The sequence below is a fragment of the Fringilla coelebs genome (genome assembly GCF_963513975.1).
Source record: "Fringilla coelebs genome assembly, chromosome: 25".
NCBI classification, from domain to species: Eukaryota; Metazoa; Chordata; class Aves; order Passeriformes; family Fringillidae; genus Fringilla; species Fringilla coelebs.
In genome coordinates, this window is record NC_140051.1 from 6,008,441 (window position 1) to 6,024,364 (window position 15,924).

Genomic DNA, 15,924 nt, shown 5'->3' on the forward strand with positions numbered 1-15,924 from the left:
TGGGAGGGGACTCTGAGGATATTGTGGGGGACCAGGGATGCTGTAGGAACAGGGCTATTGCAGGACTGGGGATGCTGTGGGAGGGCTCTGAGGATGCTGTGAGGCCAAGCTGGGTGCTCTGAGGATGCTGTGATGGGACAGGGATACGCAGGGGGCTCTGAGGGTGCTATAAGGGGACAGGGATGCTGCAGGCTCTGAGGATGCTGCAAGACTGGACATGCTGTGGGGACCAGCAGGACCCTTTGGCATTGCTCACTCCAGCAACCCCATCAGGAGGACACAGGACCTGGCTCAGGGTGTTCAGACCTTCCTGCTTTCAGCAGCTGCTGTGGTTTGGGCTGTGGAGCTGGGAGGGCTTGTGGGGAGCTTGAACTCATTCCAGAGGCACCAGGGGTGCGGGGGCAGCCGGGTGTGCTCTGTTTTGCTCTGCATTCCCTGATCTCTTCACTAAACAACGTTCCTTCTCCTCGGGGATATAAGCTATGTTTGCCTTAGATAAATTTTGCATCAGGCCCAGCTTGTGCATACAAGCCTGGGAAAAGATCATAAAGCTTTCAAGAAATATTCTTTCTAAAAAGCTGGTATGTAAAGGCAAACATTGCGGGCAGAGCAGATTTTCCCAGTACTTCCACTGGTGGAAGGGGTGAAGTGTGCTTGGTTGGGCGTTTTGGCACCCAAAGATGAAGCTAGGGGGTGAATTTGGTGCTAAAATCAGGTCCTGATGCCCAGCAGTTTGCAAGCCCTGGGCAAACAGGGGTACTCAGGCCCCCCAGGAGGAAACCCAGCCTCCTGCTGAGGCAGTGGATTTCCCCTTTGGGCTTTTGTGGCCAGTTTTACTAAGAACAGAACTCTCCAGGAAGCACAAGCTGCTTTTACCTTCCCCTAATTTTACTTTTTCCAAGCAATTGTCATATGTAAAGGGGTGTGACCCCCCTGTTACTTCTCCCTGTATTGCTCCCACCTGTGAAGACCCAGCTGTAGGTTTCTTCTTCCCAAGCAGGAGGGGCTAGTTGAGCTGGAAATATGGATGCAGGATGAGAGCCAGTTGGGATGGGGGGTTGCTTCCCCTTTCTGAAGCCCCCAGAAAGGGGGGGGCACAATTACCCATGTTTTACAAAGGAGAAGTGGTTCAGAGGGAGGTGCTTTCCTAGGGGACCACCTCACCTGCCCCATCCCTCTGCTGTCAAATGGACACAATTTTCTTTTTCTAGTGTCCTGTCCTGTTGCTTTTAGTGTGTTTTAATTGTCCTTAACTGTCTTTTAATTGCCCTTCCTGCCCTTTTTAATTAATTGCTCTCCTGCCCTTTTAACTTCAGAAGCCTGTGACAGAGAGGGGAAGAGAAGGGAAGAGCCTGGCTCTTGTGGGACCATCTTTAGTCCCATTTCTCCTCATTCTTGGTACATTTTTGCCCCCAAACCCGGTGTTCTTGGCTGGCTGAGGCCGTGGCCCTGCTGGGTATTTGGCAGGTGTCAGGTTTGTTAGTGACACTTCCCTGGGCAGGGAGGGGGTGAGGAGGGTGCCCTCCCTTGGCAGGTGACTAATCCCTGGAGGCTCTGATGGGCAGGCTCTGATTGAGAGACTGTTTGCATTGCCCAGCCCTGTGTGCACCTTTCCCCTTGGAAGCCACTGAGAGTGGCTGGTCAGAGCCAGGAGGAGCTCAGGTACCTGGGGCAAAGCCAAGCCCAGCTCTGAGCCTGGCTTAGAGCAGGATTCATCCTGGGAGCAGAGCCTCCCCTGTACCCCAAAGCTTTTCCCTCCCGGTAAGTTCATTTTCCGTCCTTGCCGTGTCCTGGTGGGATGGGATGAGCCCATCCTGGGATGGCTCCAACCATGGCTCTTTGCTCCTTATTCCAGGAGTGAGAGGTTTCAGAGGAGCACAAAAGTGTCCCTGCTTCCCTGGGCAGTGTTTGTGTGGGCACTAAGCTCCAGCACCTCCTTTCCCCAGGCCGGGATGGGTGAATCCAAGGCGTTGGAGGTTCCCCAAGTACGTGATACTCTTTGGCTTGATCCTGCTTGGCTGCTCCTGTCCTTTCTGACTGGCTTTGTGGTGGCACGTTGGACTTCCTACCTGCTGGTGCCAGGTGGATGCTTAAGCTGGGCTCCCCCATGGGATTTTGTGGTTGAAACCCCACTGGGGGCTTGTTTTTCCTCTCTAATTAATTTTTTTTTTCCTTTGGCCTCTAACCTGTAGGGCTGAAGCTCCTTGGGAAGTGCCACTTGCTTGGTTTTGTTAAGCTCTCTAAACCAACCTTTTGGAAGAAAAGAAATGTGAATTTAAATAAATAAATCCTTTGGCAAACCCTTATACCTGCTTGTCTGCAGATGCAGATGGGCAAGCAGGGGGTGATGCCTCTTGGATGGGGGTTTAGGGTCAGCTCTGATGGGTTTTCCCTGTTTTCCTGCTGCAGGTGACCAGCCACGATGAGAGCTCTGGCCCCCGCCTGATCCCTTTGCTGCTGATAAAAATGATCAACAAGTCTCGTGAGTCCCCCAGGGATCCCCTCTGTCCAAGCAGGGATGGGGAGCCTGGGGAATTTGCATTTGGAATTCTGGGGGTTGGATGCTGCTTTGCTGTGGTTCCAGTTGAGTGATGCAGTGTTGGGGTATCACAGGAGAAGGCTGCAGTGGGAAGGGTGGTTTTGGGCACCTTGATCTCTGGGCTTGGGCACCTGGAACCCCTTGGACTTTGTTCCACAGAAATGGGGTGGAGGCACAGGGACAAAGGGTATTTGCCTAGGCTTTGATGAAAAGCAGGCAGGAGGAAACAGAAACGTCACAGTGGCTTTTAAACCTGGGACAAAACCACTTGACTCATCTTAGAGCCGCTCCTCTCCGGGCCGTGGTGCCAGCCAAACCTGCTCCCTGAGGAGAAGGCTCTGCGTCCTGGGTCTAGCTGGGGATGCTGTGGGACCCCACGAGCAGCCATCCAAACCCCATGGCTGACACTGGTTTGTCTCTCCCCCTCCCCTCTGGGCTTGCAGGAGGGAAGATACTCGGGGTGCTGGCGCTGTTTCTGGTGATGGTTTGGTACTCGATCTACCGGGAAGACAGGTACACACAGCTGTGAGTGCTTCTTACTCAAGTTTAAAGGACCTCCTGCCCTTCCCTTCACTCCTGAGAGGCAGCAGCTTCCTGCCCATCCCTCACAGGGATGCCAGTGCATGGCAGATTCCCTGGATCCAAGGGGACTGGGGAGGTGGCAGCATCCTTGGCTGCTGCTGGAGAATGGGGGACGCAAAGGGGGTTCCCCCTCGGTGGGTGGTGGTGGTTGGGCTCTGCCAGGTTTTTTGCAAATGCTGCTTTTCTGAGCCCGGGAGAATGGGAAAGCCCTGCTCTCTTCCCAGTGCCAGTGATGCTGATGGAGATGGGGAAAGCGGAGTGTGAGGTTCACGAGCAGAGCAAGAGAGACCTCTTCTGATGCAAGGCTGCAAGCCCAGCAGATAAATGCCCAGGCAGTGCCGCCTTAAATCCGGCTGGAAATCTCCCTCTCACAGCTTGAATCCCACAGCGGGGATGCCTGGGGGTGCCAGAGCCCCTTTCACCAGGAGGGGGCTGCAGAGGAACAGGCATCATTTGATCTAATTAACCTCTTCCTTTACAGCTTTTATTTCCCTGTGCAAGAAAACAACAAGACAACGTGTCCCCTTGGGGAGGTGGAAAAGAAAGCGGCGCAGCTCATTGGGAAGTGAGTTTTGGGGCTGGGAGCAGGCAGTGGGGGGATGCAGAGCCAGGACCCCCCTCCCTGTGCCATTCCTGATCCCCGTGTCACTGACCCTTTGCTCCTTGGCAGCTACACGAGGGACCACCCACTGTTCTTGCAGCTGAAGGACTATTTTTGGGTGAAGACACCGTCGCTCTACGAGCTGCCCTACGGCACCAAGGGAAGTGGTAAGCCTGACAATGCTCTGTGGGATCTGTCTGTCTGTCCTGCTGCTGCTTCTAGGGTTTCAACTTCCCTTTTCCTAAAGACATCTGCAGGTTGATTTTGCTGGGGACTATTCCCAAGCTCTTTTCTTGGTTTTTAGACTCTGCAGTGCATATCTGCTTACCCTGGGTGCACATGATGCCTCTAAAAGAGTTTAGTGTGGGCCAAGTTTTACTAAGCCCCAGAGACAGATTATCTGCTTGAAATTGGGATTAACAGGAGGAGCAAATTCAGCAGGGATGGGGCAGCACTCAGAGTGTTGTGTCAGGCAGGAGCTGCCTATCTCACCTTCCTCACCTTCCTCACCCTGTCCTTGCCTTTGCAGAAGACATCCTGCTGCGCCTGCTGTCCATCACCCACTACTCCCTGCCCGAGAGCATCCAGAGGTAACACTGGGGTGGGTTTAGGGGCTTTTCTCTCTTTTTCTTCATCATTGCTCTCCTGGGGGTGGTAGCAATTTGTCTGTTGTGGGCCCAGGATTTGGCAAAATGAACCTCTGTAACCCAGGCGTGGTGGATGGAGCACGGGAAGGTTTGGAGACTGGACAACACCAGGTTTAACCCCCCAGGGGGTTAAAATCACCCCAGATTTGGAGCAGGTCTGGTTGAGACAGGGTTTTCTCTCGCAGCCTCAAGTGCAGGAGGTGTGCTGTGGTGGGCAACGGCCACCGGCTCCGCAACAGCTCCATGGGGGACACCATCAACACCTACGACGTGGTGATCAGGTACAGCCCCGGCCCACGCTCCCTCCCCAGTGCCACCGCAGCTGGGGCTGACACCTGTGATGTCCCAAAGGCTGAACAACGCCCCGGTGCATGGTTATGAGCAGGACGTGGGCTCCAAGACCACCATGCGCCTCTTCTACCCGGAGTCAGCCCACTTCGACCCCCGGACCGAGAACAACCCCGACACGCTGCTGGTGCTCGTGCCCTTCAAGCCCATGGACTTCCAGTGGATGGAGGCCATCCTGAACGACAAGAAGAGGGTGAGTGTGGTGAGGAGCCAGGTCCAGCCCCTCCCTGGTTCTCCAGACTCCAGCTGTCATGCCACCCCACCCTTGGGGACATCTGGGTTCTTGCAGGTTCGGAAAGGGTTTTGGAAACAGCCCCCATTGATCTGGGACGCCAACCCGGAGCAAGTGCGCGTCCTCAATCCCTACTACATGGAAGTAACTGCTGCTAAACTGCTCAACCTCCCCATGAAGCAACCACGGAAGGTCAAACAGGTAAGGGGTGGGGATGGCCAGTCACCCTGCACACCCTGAGGGGGGACAGCCTGTCCCCGTGCAGCTCCCTGATGGCTGTGGCTCTCTGTCCCCCAGAAGCCCACCACAGGGCTGCTGGCCATCACCTTGGCACTGCACTTCTGTGACCTGGTGCACATCGCGGGCTTTGGCTACCCCGATTCGGCCAACAAGAAGCAAACCATCCACTACTACGAACAGATCACGCTCAAATCCATGGCCGTGAGTGTTTGCCCCACAGTTTTGTCCCTGTTCCCCCCATTTTTCCCCCAGGAGGGAGGATGGCAGCCCAGGAGAGCAGTGCCAGGATACTGAATGGTGTGGGAGGCTCTTCCCTCTCACTCCTCTCGCATGATGAAGGTTGAAGTCCACCTTTGGGTGGTCATCATCCAACTTCTCTTGGTAGCTGAATGTCTTTGAAGGCACGGAGAGTTGGATCCATCCCCAGTTTATGTGTGAGGAGAAGAGCTCGTGGACAGTGGGACTGGGTGTGAGGGTTCTGTCCCTGCTTTTGGGGAGCTGAAGTCCCAGCTGGTGGGGTGGGCAAGGTGGAGGGTGGGAAGGTGTAAGAGGTGGAAGGGAATTGTGTGGCCCCTCCTCCCCAGACTCTGGTGTCATGCCCTGCTCCCCATCCCGCAGGCGTCGGAGCACAACGTGTCACACGAGGCCGTGGCCATCAAGCGGATGCTGGAGCTGGGACTCGTCAGGAACCTCACCTACTTCTGAGGGCGGCGGGGCTGCGCAGGGACACCGTCCCCAGGGCGAGGGGACGCCGTCCCCAGGGCAAGGGGACACTGCGCTGGCAGTGACCGAGGGCAGAGCATCGTTGTCACCGCTGCCACCACGGCCTGGGACTCCTGGAGCGGGGCTGGGGCTGGGGCCGCGCTGGACCGCGGGTGCCCGGGGTGGGGCAGCTCTTGGGGTGCAGGGAGCCCGGCGGGCCGTGGCCCAGCGCCTTTTCTACTGACGCACTGGAGCTACCGAGGACTTGGAGGGGGTTTTTGGGGTAGGGGGGTCCTCCCTCCCAGCGGGCCTGAGGGGGTGAGCCAGGGCAGGAGCCCTTGCCCTGGACGTTGTCTTTCCCTTAATTCCCTCATACACTGACGAGGGCCCTGCTGAGGGGCTGATTTTGGGGTCCTGGCCCCTCCCCACCCAGGGAATGGGAGCCTTTGGTGGCTAATGCTGCCTCCTCCCTGCCCTGGACCTCCCCCCAAATATTTAATTCCTTCCCTTTTTTTTTAATTTCCTTTTTTACTTGGCGGCCCTGTCCTGTGCCTTAGCGCTGGCGTGGGGACTCCTCCCCACAGCCCCCCTGGGTGGGGGCACCCTGGGGTGCTTGGCTTTGGGGTCTGCCAGGGCCCTTTGGTGGTGCAGATTAATTTAATTAATTTAAATGCTTATTTATGGTGGAGCCTTCACCCAGAGCCTGCATGCCACTGGTGTCAGGGACAAGGGGCCTTGGGTGGGCTGGTGTGTGCTTGGCTCTAGGGCTGGGCATTTGGGATGACCCCCACCATGGAGGGGTTGACCTGGTGCCTTCTCCCAGCTGGTGTAGGGTCCCCTCTGCCCCCGTGGGGCTGCAGGTGTTGGGGGGGACCCATGGATGGGGGTGTTGGGGCTCGTGCTGGCACCCAATAAAGTCCTGGTGAGGCTGGGATGGGTTGGGTGCTCCTGGGGCATGGTGGGGGGGGGGTTGGTGAGGGCTGTGAGATGCAGGGAGGGTGGCCTGTCCCCATGCCATTGTGTCCCCTTACCTGCTGTGATGCTTCATCTCCTGGGGTTGTGGGGTCCCAGCTGCCCCGTGCCTCAGTTTCCCTCCACCACCTGCCCCAGGAGGCCATGGCACACCCAGGCTCCAGGCTTCAGGGGCAGAGTGCCAGGGGAGCCGATGTCCCCGCGGGGTGGCCATCAGCCCAGGCGTGCCACGAGAAACACCTCTTGTATTGACCGCGGTGCCGCGATACAGCGCGGAGAGGCCCTTCCCGGGGAGTCCCTGTCCCACCGCCGTCCCCACCTCCTGTCCCCAGGGCGGGACCCCCCCGACCCCCCACACGGACTCTATAAGTATGGACACCGAACACCACGAAGGGAAGGGAGGAGCCGGGGGGGAGAGGGCAGCGGGAAGCGGAGGCGAGCGGCTGGGGGGGCGCGGGGGTCGCGGTGGGGCCGGGGCCGTCCCCAGCCCCGCCGAGGGAGCGGCTCCCCGGGGCTCAGCGCGTCCTCGGCGGGGTTGTGCTTAGCGTGTGCCAGGGAGGGGGATGCTCGGCCGGTCCCCTGCCCCCAGCCCCGCTCCGGGGGGCTGGATCCGGCTGTTCCCAGCGCCGCTGCCGGCGGGCGCCACTGTCCGAGCACGGCGCCCCCGGGAGGGTCCCGAGCGTCCCCGAGGGGCTCAAACGTGCGTCTGCATCCGCCTCTGCAGGGGCCGGCTGGGGTCTGAGTTTTGGGAAGACGACTGGGAGTGGTGGGAGGAGGATGCGGAGGCCTTGCTGGCCTTGTCGAACTGCACGTAGCCGTCCTGCTTGCCGCTGCTGCTGATGCTGCTGTCGCACTGGGTGTCGAGGAAGGAGCTGCTGTCGCTCATGGAGCCGCGCTGGAACTCGCGCTCGCACAGCTCGATGGAGCTGCTGCCCATGCCCAGCACGAAGCGCTGGCTGTAGTCGTAGAGGCGGCTCTGCCCGCTGAGGGTGCTGTAGATGTTGGTGAAGGACATGCCCGTGGGCACCCGCTGCTTGCCGGCCGGGCGCAGGTCAGCCGGGCAGCCCGACAGCGAGATGGTGGGGGTGGAGTGGTGCTCCTTGAAGGTGTTCACGCTGTAGTAGCCGTTGGTGGGGTCCTGGGGAGTGGGAGAAGGGGGGCAGTTGGTGGTGGCCTCTCTGGGTACCTCCCTGCGCATTTGGGGTGCCCACCCTGCCCATCCACCCGGGACATGGGTGACTTATCAGAATCATGGAATATGCTGAGCTGGAAGAGACCCACAAGGACCATCCAGTCCTACTCCTGGCCCTGCACAGACCCCCCAACAATCCCACCCTGGGCATCCCTGGCAGTGCTGTCTAAACCCTTCTGGAGCTCTGGCAGCCTCAAGGCTGTGCCCATTCCCAGAGAAGCCTGGGCAGTGCCCTGCACTCTCTGGGGGAAGAACCTGTGCCTGATATCCAACCCAAACCTCCCCTGGTACAGCTCCAGCTGCTCTCTCAGGTCCTGTTGCCGGTCACAGAGAGCAGAGATTAGAGCTGTCCCTCAGGAAGAAGCTGCAGACCCTGATGAGTCTCCCTTTGGTCTCCTCCAGGCTGAACAAGCCAAGTCATCTCAGTGACTCCTCATATGAACCCTCCAGACCCTTCCCCATTTTCATAGCCCCCTTTGAAGGACACCTCAACCACCAAACCATCCAGCAATGTCCTCTTGTGCCACCAGTGTATTCCAATCTGCTCAGCCCCCTCCAGGCCGGGACACAAGTGCCCCTTGCACAACTCTTCTGGCACCACATCTTCGTGTTAGCCCTAAAAGCCGCTGGGACCACAAATCAGTGCCAGCATGCCAGAGCCTCTCTCCCTGCACAGGGACAGCCCTCTGGGACAGGCCACCACTGGAGACACAGCCCAAGGACAGACAGCCTGGCAGCAGCAGTGCTGGGTGAGGCATGAGCTGGCTCTGCCCGGTGGTGGGCATGGGGAGTGTTCCCAGCACCCCGAGTGCAGCCCCTCTGCCAGGAGTGATGGGGGGCTCTGACCCCATCTCTCCACTGGGGACAGAGGCAGGCCCCGGGATCCAACCCACCTTCAGGTTTTGAAACTCCTTCTCCTCCTCCTTGAGCACCTCGAGCTGCTTCAGCACCGAGTCCTGCTGGAACTCCCCCCGGTCCATCTGGGAAAGGAGGCAGGCAGGGTCAGCATCCAGCACCGCCCGACCCCGCGTTCCCCACCGCCCCCAGGCCGTGGGGACGAGCCCCACATCCATCACCAGCCCCAGGGCACTGGGAAGTTGCCACCAGTTGGATTCAAGGACTTGCCCAGGGGTGCCCCAGCCGTGTCCGAGGACAGACGCCCAAAAGTCACACAGTTCCCTGGGCTGCAGATTGTTCTTCTGTGTTTAGGACAGAAAAAGGCAGGCTGATGCAGAAAACGAATTATTTACTGAGATGAGGGCTGGGGCTGCACCCGCCTGCCCAAAGCAACACCCCCAAAATCGCCTGTTTTTTTTTTTATTTTTTCCCTTCTTTTCATCCTTTCCTCCTTAGCTGAACTTGGCCGCCTCATTAGTTTTCCTTTGAAGGCTGGCTGTGATCGGGGAGAGGCGGAGAGGAGGGGCAAGGTGCACATTAATTACACCACAGCTTTAATTACCCTTCCTTCAGCACGCGGGGCTGTTCAGGAAGCAGGATAATTATCAACCAATTTCTCAGTTGCCTTTTTTTAGCTTCTCCCGTATTCACCCGACGCCTCCAGCCCGGCTTCTCTGGGATCACAGCCCCACAGCAGCCCCAAAATCCCCTTTTATTGCCCAAATTCTCTCCTCTTTAAGATGGTAAGTGGCTGTGGAAATTCACCCCGCGGCACTTGCTGTTCATCTCCCGAAAGCCTTTGATGTGGCTGTTAAAGGCAATAAATTAAAGTACCTGAGTTTTCCTAGGGAAAAGAAAGCCTGTATCAGTCATTGATTTACCAGGATAAATACAAGTGTCGCCGAAGATTAAACGAGTGCAGCTAAAATGGGACGCGGAGCGTTTTTTTGCTCTGCCAGCCCCGGCGACCCCTTCGATCCTCTAAAGCGTCTCTGCAAAGGCAGACTGGGGCTGTTAACCCTATCGGAAGGGTTTAACAGGTCCCAGCTCGGAATGAAAAGGAAAAAACGCTTCTCCTTGGATTCCTTGGATTTGGTTTGGGTTTTTTTTGGTTGGCCAGATCCAGAGATGGAGAGGGCAGAAGGGAGGTGGGAACCAAGGGAACAATTCCACTGTGTCCAGACCTCCCTGGAATTAATGTCGGGTTTGATGGGATGTTTGAAGCCATTTTATTTGAGCCATTTATTTTATTTAAGCCTCTGAAGTGATGGTGGGAATGATCCAGATACTGGGATGCTCCCTGAGCTCCGTGGGGACCCTGCCTGTCCCCGACGCTCTGAATTCGGCTGCACCCCGTGGGTTTGGGGACTGCTGGGACTCTCCACACGAGGTCCACAAAGCGCCACCACATCACCGAACCTCCAACTCCCCCATTACAGCCGCTCATTAACGTCAACTTTATTAAAGTTTTACACCGTTAATTAGTGGGCGGTGGGATCCTCGTTAGTGTGATTTCCTCTTTGTCATCACTGAGCCAACACCGGGAAGGGATCGACCTTAACTCAAGTTCACTCCATCACCAATATTAACCGGGATTATGAAGCGGGAGAGGGAAATAGATGGAAAAAGAGACCAGAGCTGTCTGAGTGCCCTGGCCTGGGATGCCCCAGCGTCATTCCTGGACGTTCACGCCACCAAACGAGGCCTCTAGATGGAGAATCCGACAGGATATTAAATTCTTGGCTATCATTAGTGGACACAGTATGTTTTTTAAAATGCTGCTTCAGGTTTCTGAGTATCCTCCAGACCCGGCGGGCTCGAAGTGCCTCCCCCCGCCTCGCTCCAGGTTTAATTACAATATTTCCGGCTGGCTGGGTAATTGGATGCCACCCGGCAGCACTCGTGCGGGCCAGACGGTACCGGGGTGAGGGATGTTGATGACGATTCCCGAACAGCGACTTCCTCTGCTGCCAGGGAGGGAACAAGCCCATGAATAAAGAACCTGTCTGGGAATTCCCAGCTCGATGAAGCCTTATCACCTTCAAACACCGGCTCTGGCCTCGGTCGCCCGGTGATGTGAGCTCCCGCTGGTGTTGGTGCCCACCACAGGACAAGCTGCCCGCCTTGTCCCACCTCCCCCAAAATCCTGCTTTGGGATGGGCTGGTGCCGCTGGAAGGGGCCGGCTGTGAGGGAGGGATGCTCCCCGAGCCTCCCGGGCGAGGCTGGGTGTTGAGGAGACGCAGCCCGCTCCAGTTCAGAGCCGGCTCTGGCAGCTCGGGGCTGCCGGTGCCCGCTGGGCACAGGGAACACGTCCCGGCCCGCGGGCACGGCGGAAGGTAGAGAAAGCGATGCTGTGTCCGCTGGGCTGCCGGTAGGAAGGAGCCTCGCCCAGAATGGAAATTCTGCTTCTTTGATTCTTCCTCTTCCACCTGTCTGGAAAAGGTGACTGGTGCTGATCACCTGTGAAGGCTGTGAGCAAACTGGGAACGGCCCTTGGAGCAGAGGGATGGGTTAAAGGAGACAGGAAAAGATAAACCTATCACTGGATTGATTATCTTGACTGTTCCACTCCAAATACAAACCACAGGTGATGCCTGGATCTGCCTGGCCACGGTGGGGCATGAATGATCCAGAAGGGATGAATGATCCAGGGCAGGAGATGTCTGTGATTGCCCTGCCTGTCCCTTTGGGATCGTCTCTGACTGCCCACGGCAGTGGGGTGGCTCCTTTGGGATTATCGGCCCAGTTTCACAGCTGGGGAGGCACGGGCTCCGATCCGCCAGGAATAAACCCAGCCGTGGTAAGGGAGGAGGAGGCTGTGCCACGCCGGGGCTGACCACGCTCATCATCTTCCTCCTCCTCACAGCCCGGAGCTGCCGTGCCCATGCAGAGCGTCCCGCAGGAGGGAGAACGCGGCTGTTGCAGTTTATTTTCCCCAGGATCAGACCCTTTACCAGGATCTTTTGCCTGCAGCCACTCGAGCTGGCAGCCTTTTCCCTGCCCGGAGGCACTGCCTGGCAGAACAGCTCTGGGAGCAGGGGGTGGGAACGCCGCTGAGGCAATGTGAACATATGCAAATCAGCCAGCGTGACGCGTATCCTAAGGTGTTAATGAGTTTATAGATGCATGAATAATTACTTGTGAAAAGCACGGTGAGCTGCCGAGGTCACAGATGGCTGGAGAATGACAAAACAGCGTTTGTGGGGACGGAGAGGCAGGCTGGCACCCTGCGGCAGAGCGGGACACGGGGGGAAACCGAGCACAAAGGCACAGCCAGGGCGCTGAGCATCCTGAAATTCAGCAGGAGCAGGCCAGGCTGTGCTGGAGTCACGGCTCGGCCGAGAGGCCGGGATGGGGTTAGGATGGAGAGCACGAGGAGCTGTTTGCCGGCGTGGCTGCTCCTCGTTGACATCCACAGGAATGCTCCCGAGCCGAGCGCGGCACTGACAGTCACAGCTGCTGCTGAACTGCGGGGTGTGATGAACACTGTGAGGGCGAGATCATCTCAAGGGATGGAGAGCTCACAGGACGCTCGGAGAAGGCAAATGGGGAAGCAGAGGGAATAACGCTGGCACTGGGAGAGCTGGAAAATCCCGGGGTGAGGGGAGGGAGGTGCTGGGCACTGCCCTCCTCCTCCTGCTAAAGAGGTCTCATTGCTCCCCATCAGCAAGGGGAAGTTTTAACCTTGATCCTTCATTTCATTGACAAAGTTGGGACATTTTATCAGGAATTGTTTGGCATCCACGGCTGGGTGTCTGATGGCTGGAGGAGGATGCCCACACCAGCTGTTGGGCACAGCAAAGATGTGGATGAAGGACAGAGTGGGGGGGGGTCTCTGCAGACTCTGTGGAGAGCAGGAATTGGGCAGAATTTCCTGGGAACATGCTTGCTGAGGGCAGATGAGGGTGGGCAGGTTCTGATCCAGGCAGGGGAGGGGGCTTTGATGCTTTCTCCCTGAAAATAGAATGTCCCAGCTGTCCCAAACCCTGCCAGCATCAAGATCAGAGATCATGGACCATCATGGACCATCTCTTCCAGCTCCTGAACAGCCCTGATCGAATGATGTAATTTCCAACTGTTGTATTTCCAGGAAAAATGCCTGGATTTGGCCAGGAAAGGGCAAGAATTGCCCTCTTCCAGTCCAGCCAGGCTGTGAGTTTCTGTTGTGTCACATCTGAAAGTGCTCAGCCTGAAGTACGAACCCTGCTCACACCCTCGCAGTTCCATTGTGCTGTGACCAAACCACCTCTCACCAGTCTGGCTGATAAACCAGAGGAGCTCCACAACCTCTCCCTGTAAGGCATTTTTCCCCAGCTCTCAAACAAATATTGTCATTTTTTCTGCACCATTTCCACCCTGCCAGAATCCTCATTGCAATGTGCCTGGCACAGCTCTGCTCCCAGCCTCACCAAGGCACAAGATGATGTGAAATCCCCCCCTGGCTACTGAAAATAATCTAAGAAAGTCCCCAGGATGGTTTCCAAGATCCCGTGCTTGAGCTCCCAGCACCATCCTCTTCCTTGTTCACTCAGAGTGGTAAATGTTCTCTTCTGCTGAGGCTTCATGTGTGCCTCCAGCCTGGTGGTTCCAGTCTGGAGTGGGATTTGGGATGATCCCAGATGCCCCTGGTGGGAGCCAGACCTGGGCTTGGCACTGCTGATCACACAGATGATCTGCAGGGTCCCATGGAGAGAAAACTTCCCATTTCCCTTCATCCCAACAGATAGCTCCAAACTCAACCCCAGCCTCCTCTGTCCTTCCAGCCTTGCAAATCCCACCATGGACTTGCAGTTTTCTCAGGGCAAAGCCCTACTGGGAACGAAGGGTCTTGCACAGGAACCCCAGTGGTGCTGGGATAAGTTGCCAGATCCCCACCTCCTCCTGCCTCATTGTTTGGAGGCTCCCTGGCTGTCGAAATACTCTGGCAATCCTGACAATTTCAGCAAGCAATTCCACCCACTCTACGATGATCAGCTTTGTCTTCCCACCAGGCATTCATGGAACAGCTTTTGCAGGCAGGACATACAAATGCTGCCCAAAAAATTGAGATTTAGAGGAGGAAAAAAACCACCCAGCAGCCTAGAAAGCAGCCACTGGCTTCTTCAATCCCTTCCCCCTTTCCCATCTGCTCTTTTATCTTTTTTTTTTTTTTTTTTTTTTTTTTTTTTTTTTCAGGATTCTTTGCCATTTTTCAGCTTGCATTTGTCACCAGCGAGTGAAAGCCAAGGCAGACTGGGGCTGAGCCACGGAGAACAGTGACCACAGCACACGGAGCGGTGAGGATGCACCAGCAGCAGGGCGCAAGCTGCATTTCCCGGATCTCAGCCATCCACTCTCGCCCTGCCCGTGTCCGTCGGTCCCCTCGGGTGAAGGCAGTGGCCTCGGGAGGGTGACAGCTCCCCGGTGTTACAGACCCGGGGCAGGCTGGCCTCACCCCCAGCCCCGTGCTCACCCTCGGCGCTGCCCGCAGGAGCCCCCGGTGATGAGCTCGTTATCACCTCGTGCTCGCCTGCCGGGTGTCTCCCTGCCCTCTGCAGCTTTCCAGGTGTGAGGAGGCAAATTTGCTTTGCAATTAGCCCGGCGGGCAGATGGGCCGCTGCAATAAACCCCCAGCAGCTCTCCCTCCTCGTTAGCCAAGTTTCACTCGAGGAGTTTTTATGGCAAGAGAATGTGGATCTCGAGAACAGCGTCTTTGGAAGAGCATCTTTGCCTTGAGCGGTTATTACGGGGCTGAAGGACACGTGTCTGGGCTTTTTACCATCAAACCTTGCCCAGAGCAATCTCCCGGGGAGGGGAAGGAATTCCTTACCATCAGCTGCTTGATGGTCGGGTGCTCCTCCGCCTCCCTGCCCGAGGCCGGCTCCTTGTGCACGATCTCCACCCGGATATCGTTCTTGGCAGAAACCACACCCTTGAGATCTGCGAAAAGAGGGAGATGGACGAGGGGCTTAGTCCGAGCTTCTGCAGGGACATGACTGAGGATTCCCGGCAGCACCTGAGAAAATAAACCCAGCTCAGCAAGCCCACGGGAGAGCTGGAGGAGCAATATTTGCGTTTCCAGAAGGTATGGACAGCACTCACGGTGCTGTTACCAGGGGCTGGGCTGCAGCACAACTGCTCCCACAGGGAATGAAATCGTTGTCCAGCCCGCTGATCCGTAGGAAATCCTGCTCCTGAGGGATGGAGCAGCTCTGCCCAGGCTCTGGGAACCCCTGAGAAAAGCCTCCCCCAGTCTGGGGTGCAGACAACACATGGAAGAGGCCAAGCAATGAGCACAGATGTAGCCAGGGACAGTTTTATCATCTCCAGGCAGCCTGGAAATGACAATGAGAGACGAGAGAAACATTCCTGGAGAGACTCCCTGCCTTCCCTGAAGGTGTCAGGCGTGCTTTGAACAAGTCATTTTAGCAGAAGGAAACCGCGGAGCGGCGGGAGCAGAACGGCAGCGCAAAGCCGAGATGAAAAGCAGAGATGGAGGCAAATCTGAGCAGCGAGACCTCCACAGCTTTGAAGCTGTCCCTCAGCCACGGACCTGGCTCTCACCTCCCAGGATGGCTGTGCCAGCCCTCCCAGACCCAAAACCTGCCTTGAACCACCGGTTTGTCAGATCTACCTCCAGCTGACGGATCCAGCAGTGAGTGCCCTGCCAAGCCAGGACTCTGGGGATCAGTCCAGAAAAGGCTGGACCCCCCGGGAGTTTGATCTCTAAACCAAAATGAATGATGTAACAGACACCAGCTCCAAGCTCTGTCCTTGAATTCATCTCTCCCAGCATCCCCTGTCCTCTACAGCCACAGCCCCCAGACCTCTCCAAGTCTCAGGGCACGAGGCAAAGCCTTTCACTGGGAAGTTACAACAGCTTCTTTTTTCAATGTTGTCCTGCTGGGACCCTGTTCCTGGTGCTGGAGCCTCTGTCTTTAATCACAAGGAGATGCTAATCAGTGTCTTGCAGCTCCTCTCCCAGGCGTGTT

The 15,924-nt window shown here is 57.0% G+C and overlaps 2 protein-coding genes across 2 annotated transcripts in view; one reads left to right on the forward strand and one right to left on the reverse strand.

Annotated features, from left to right (window-relative positions):
- The first annotated feature begins 2,435 nt into the window (after positions 1 to 2,435).
- Positions 2,436 to 6,090, forward strand: ST3GAL4 (ST3 beta-galactoside alpha-2,3-sialyltransferase 4). Its single transcript, XM_084221482.1, has 10 exons — positions 2,436 to 2,482; positions 2,983 to 3,052; positions 3,603 to 3,686; positions 3,792 to 3,889; positions 4,252 to 4,312; positions 4,555 to 4,650; positions 4,721 to 4,910; positions 5,007 to 5,150; positions 5,247 to 5,390; positions 5,808 to 6,090. Exons 1-10 carry the CDS (start codon positions 2,467 to 2,469, stop codon positions 5,892 to 5,894), a joined length of 990 nt encoding a protein of 329 aa, XP_084077608.1. The 5' UTR covers positions 2,436 to 2,466; the 3' UTR covers positions 5,895 to 6,090.
- Positions 6,091 to 7,557: 1,467 nt separating this feature from the next.
- Positions 7,558 to 15,924, reverse strand: part of KIRREL3 (kirre like nephrin family adhesion molecule 3) — a gene marked incomplete at both ends in the record, with an annotated part of 375,278 nt that continues 366,911 nt past the window's right edge. Inside the window, 3 exons of the mRNA XM_084221395.1 lie at positions 7,558 to 8,001; positions 8,949 to 9,035; positions 14,763 to 14,872. Coding sequence (XP_084077521.1) covers positions 7,558 to 8,001; positions 8,949 to 9,035; positions 14,763 to 14,872 — 641 coding nt within the window. The remainder of the gene's footprint in view (positions 8,002 to 8,948; positions 9,036 to 14,762; positions 14,873 to 15,924) is intronic.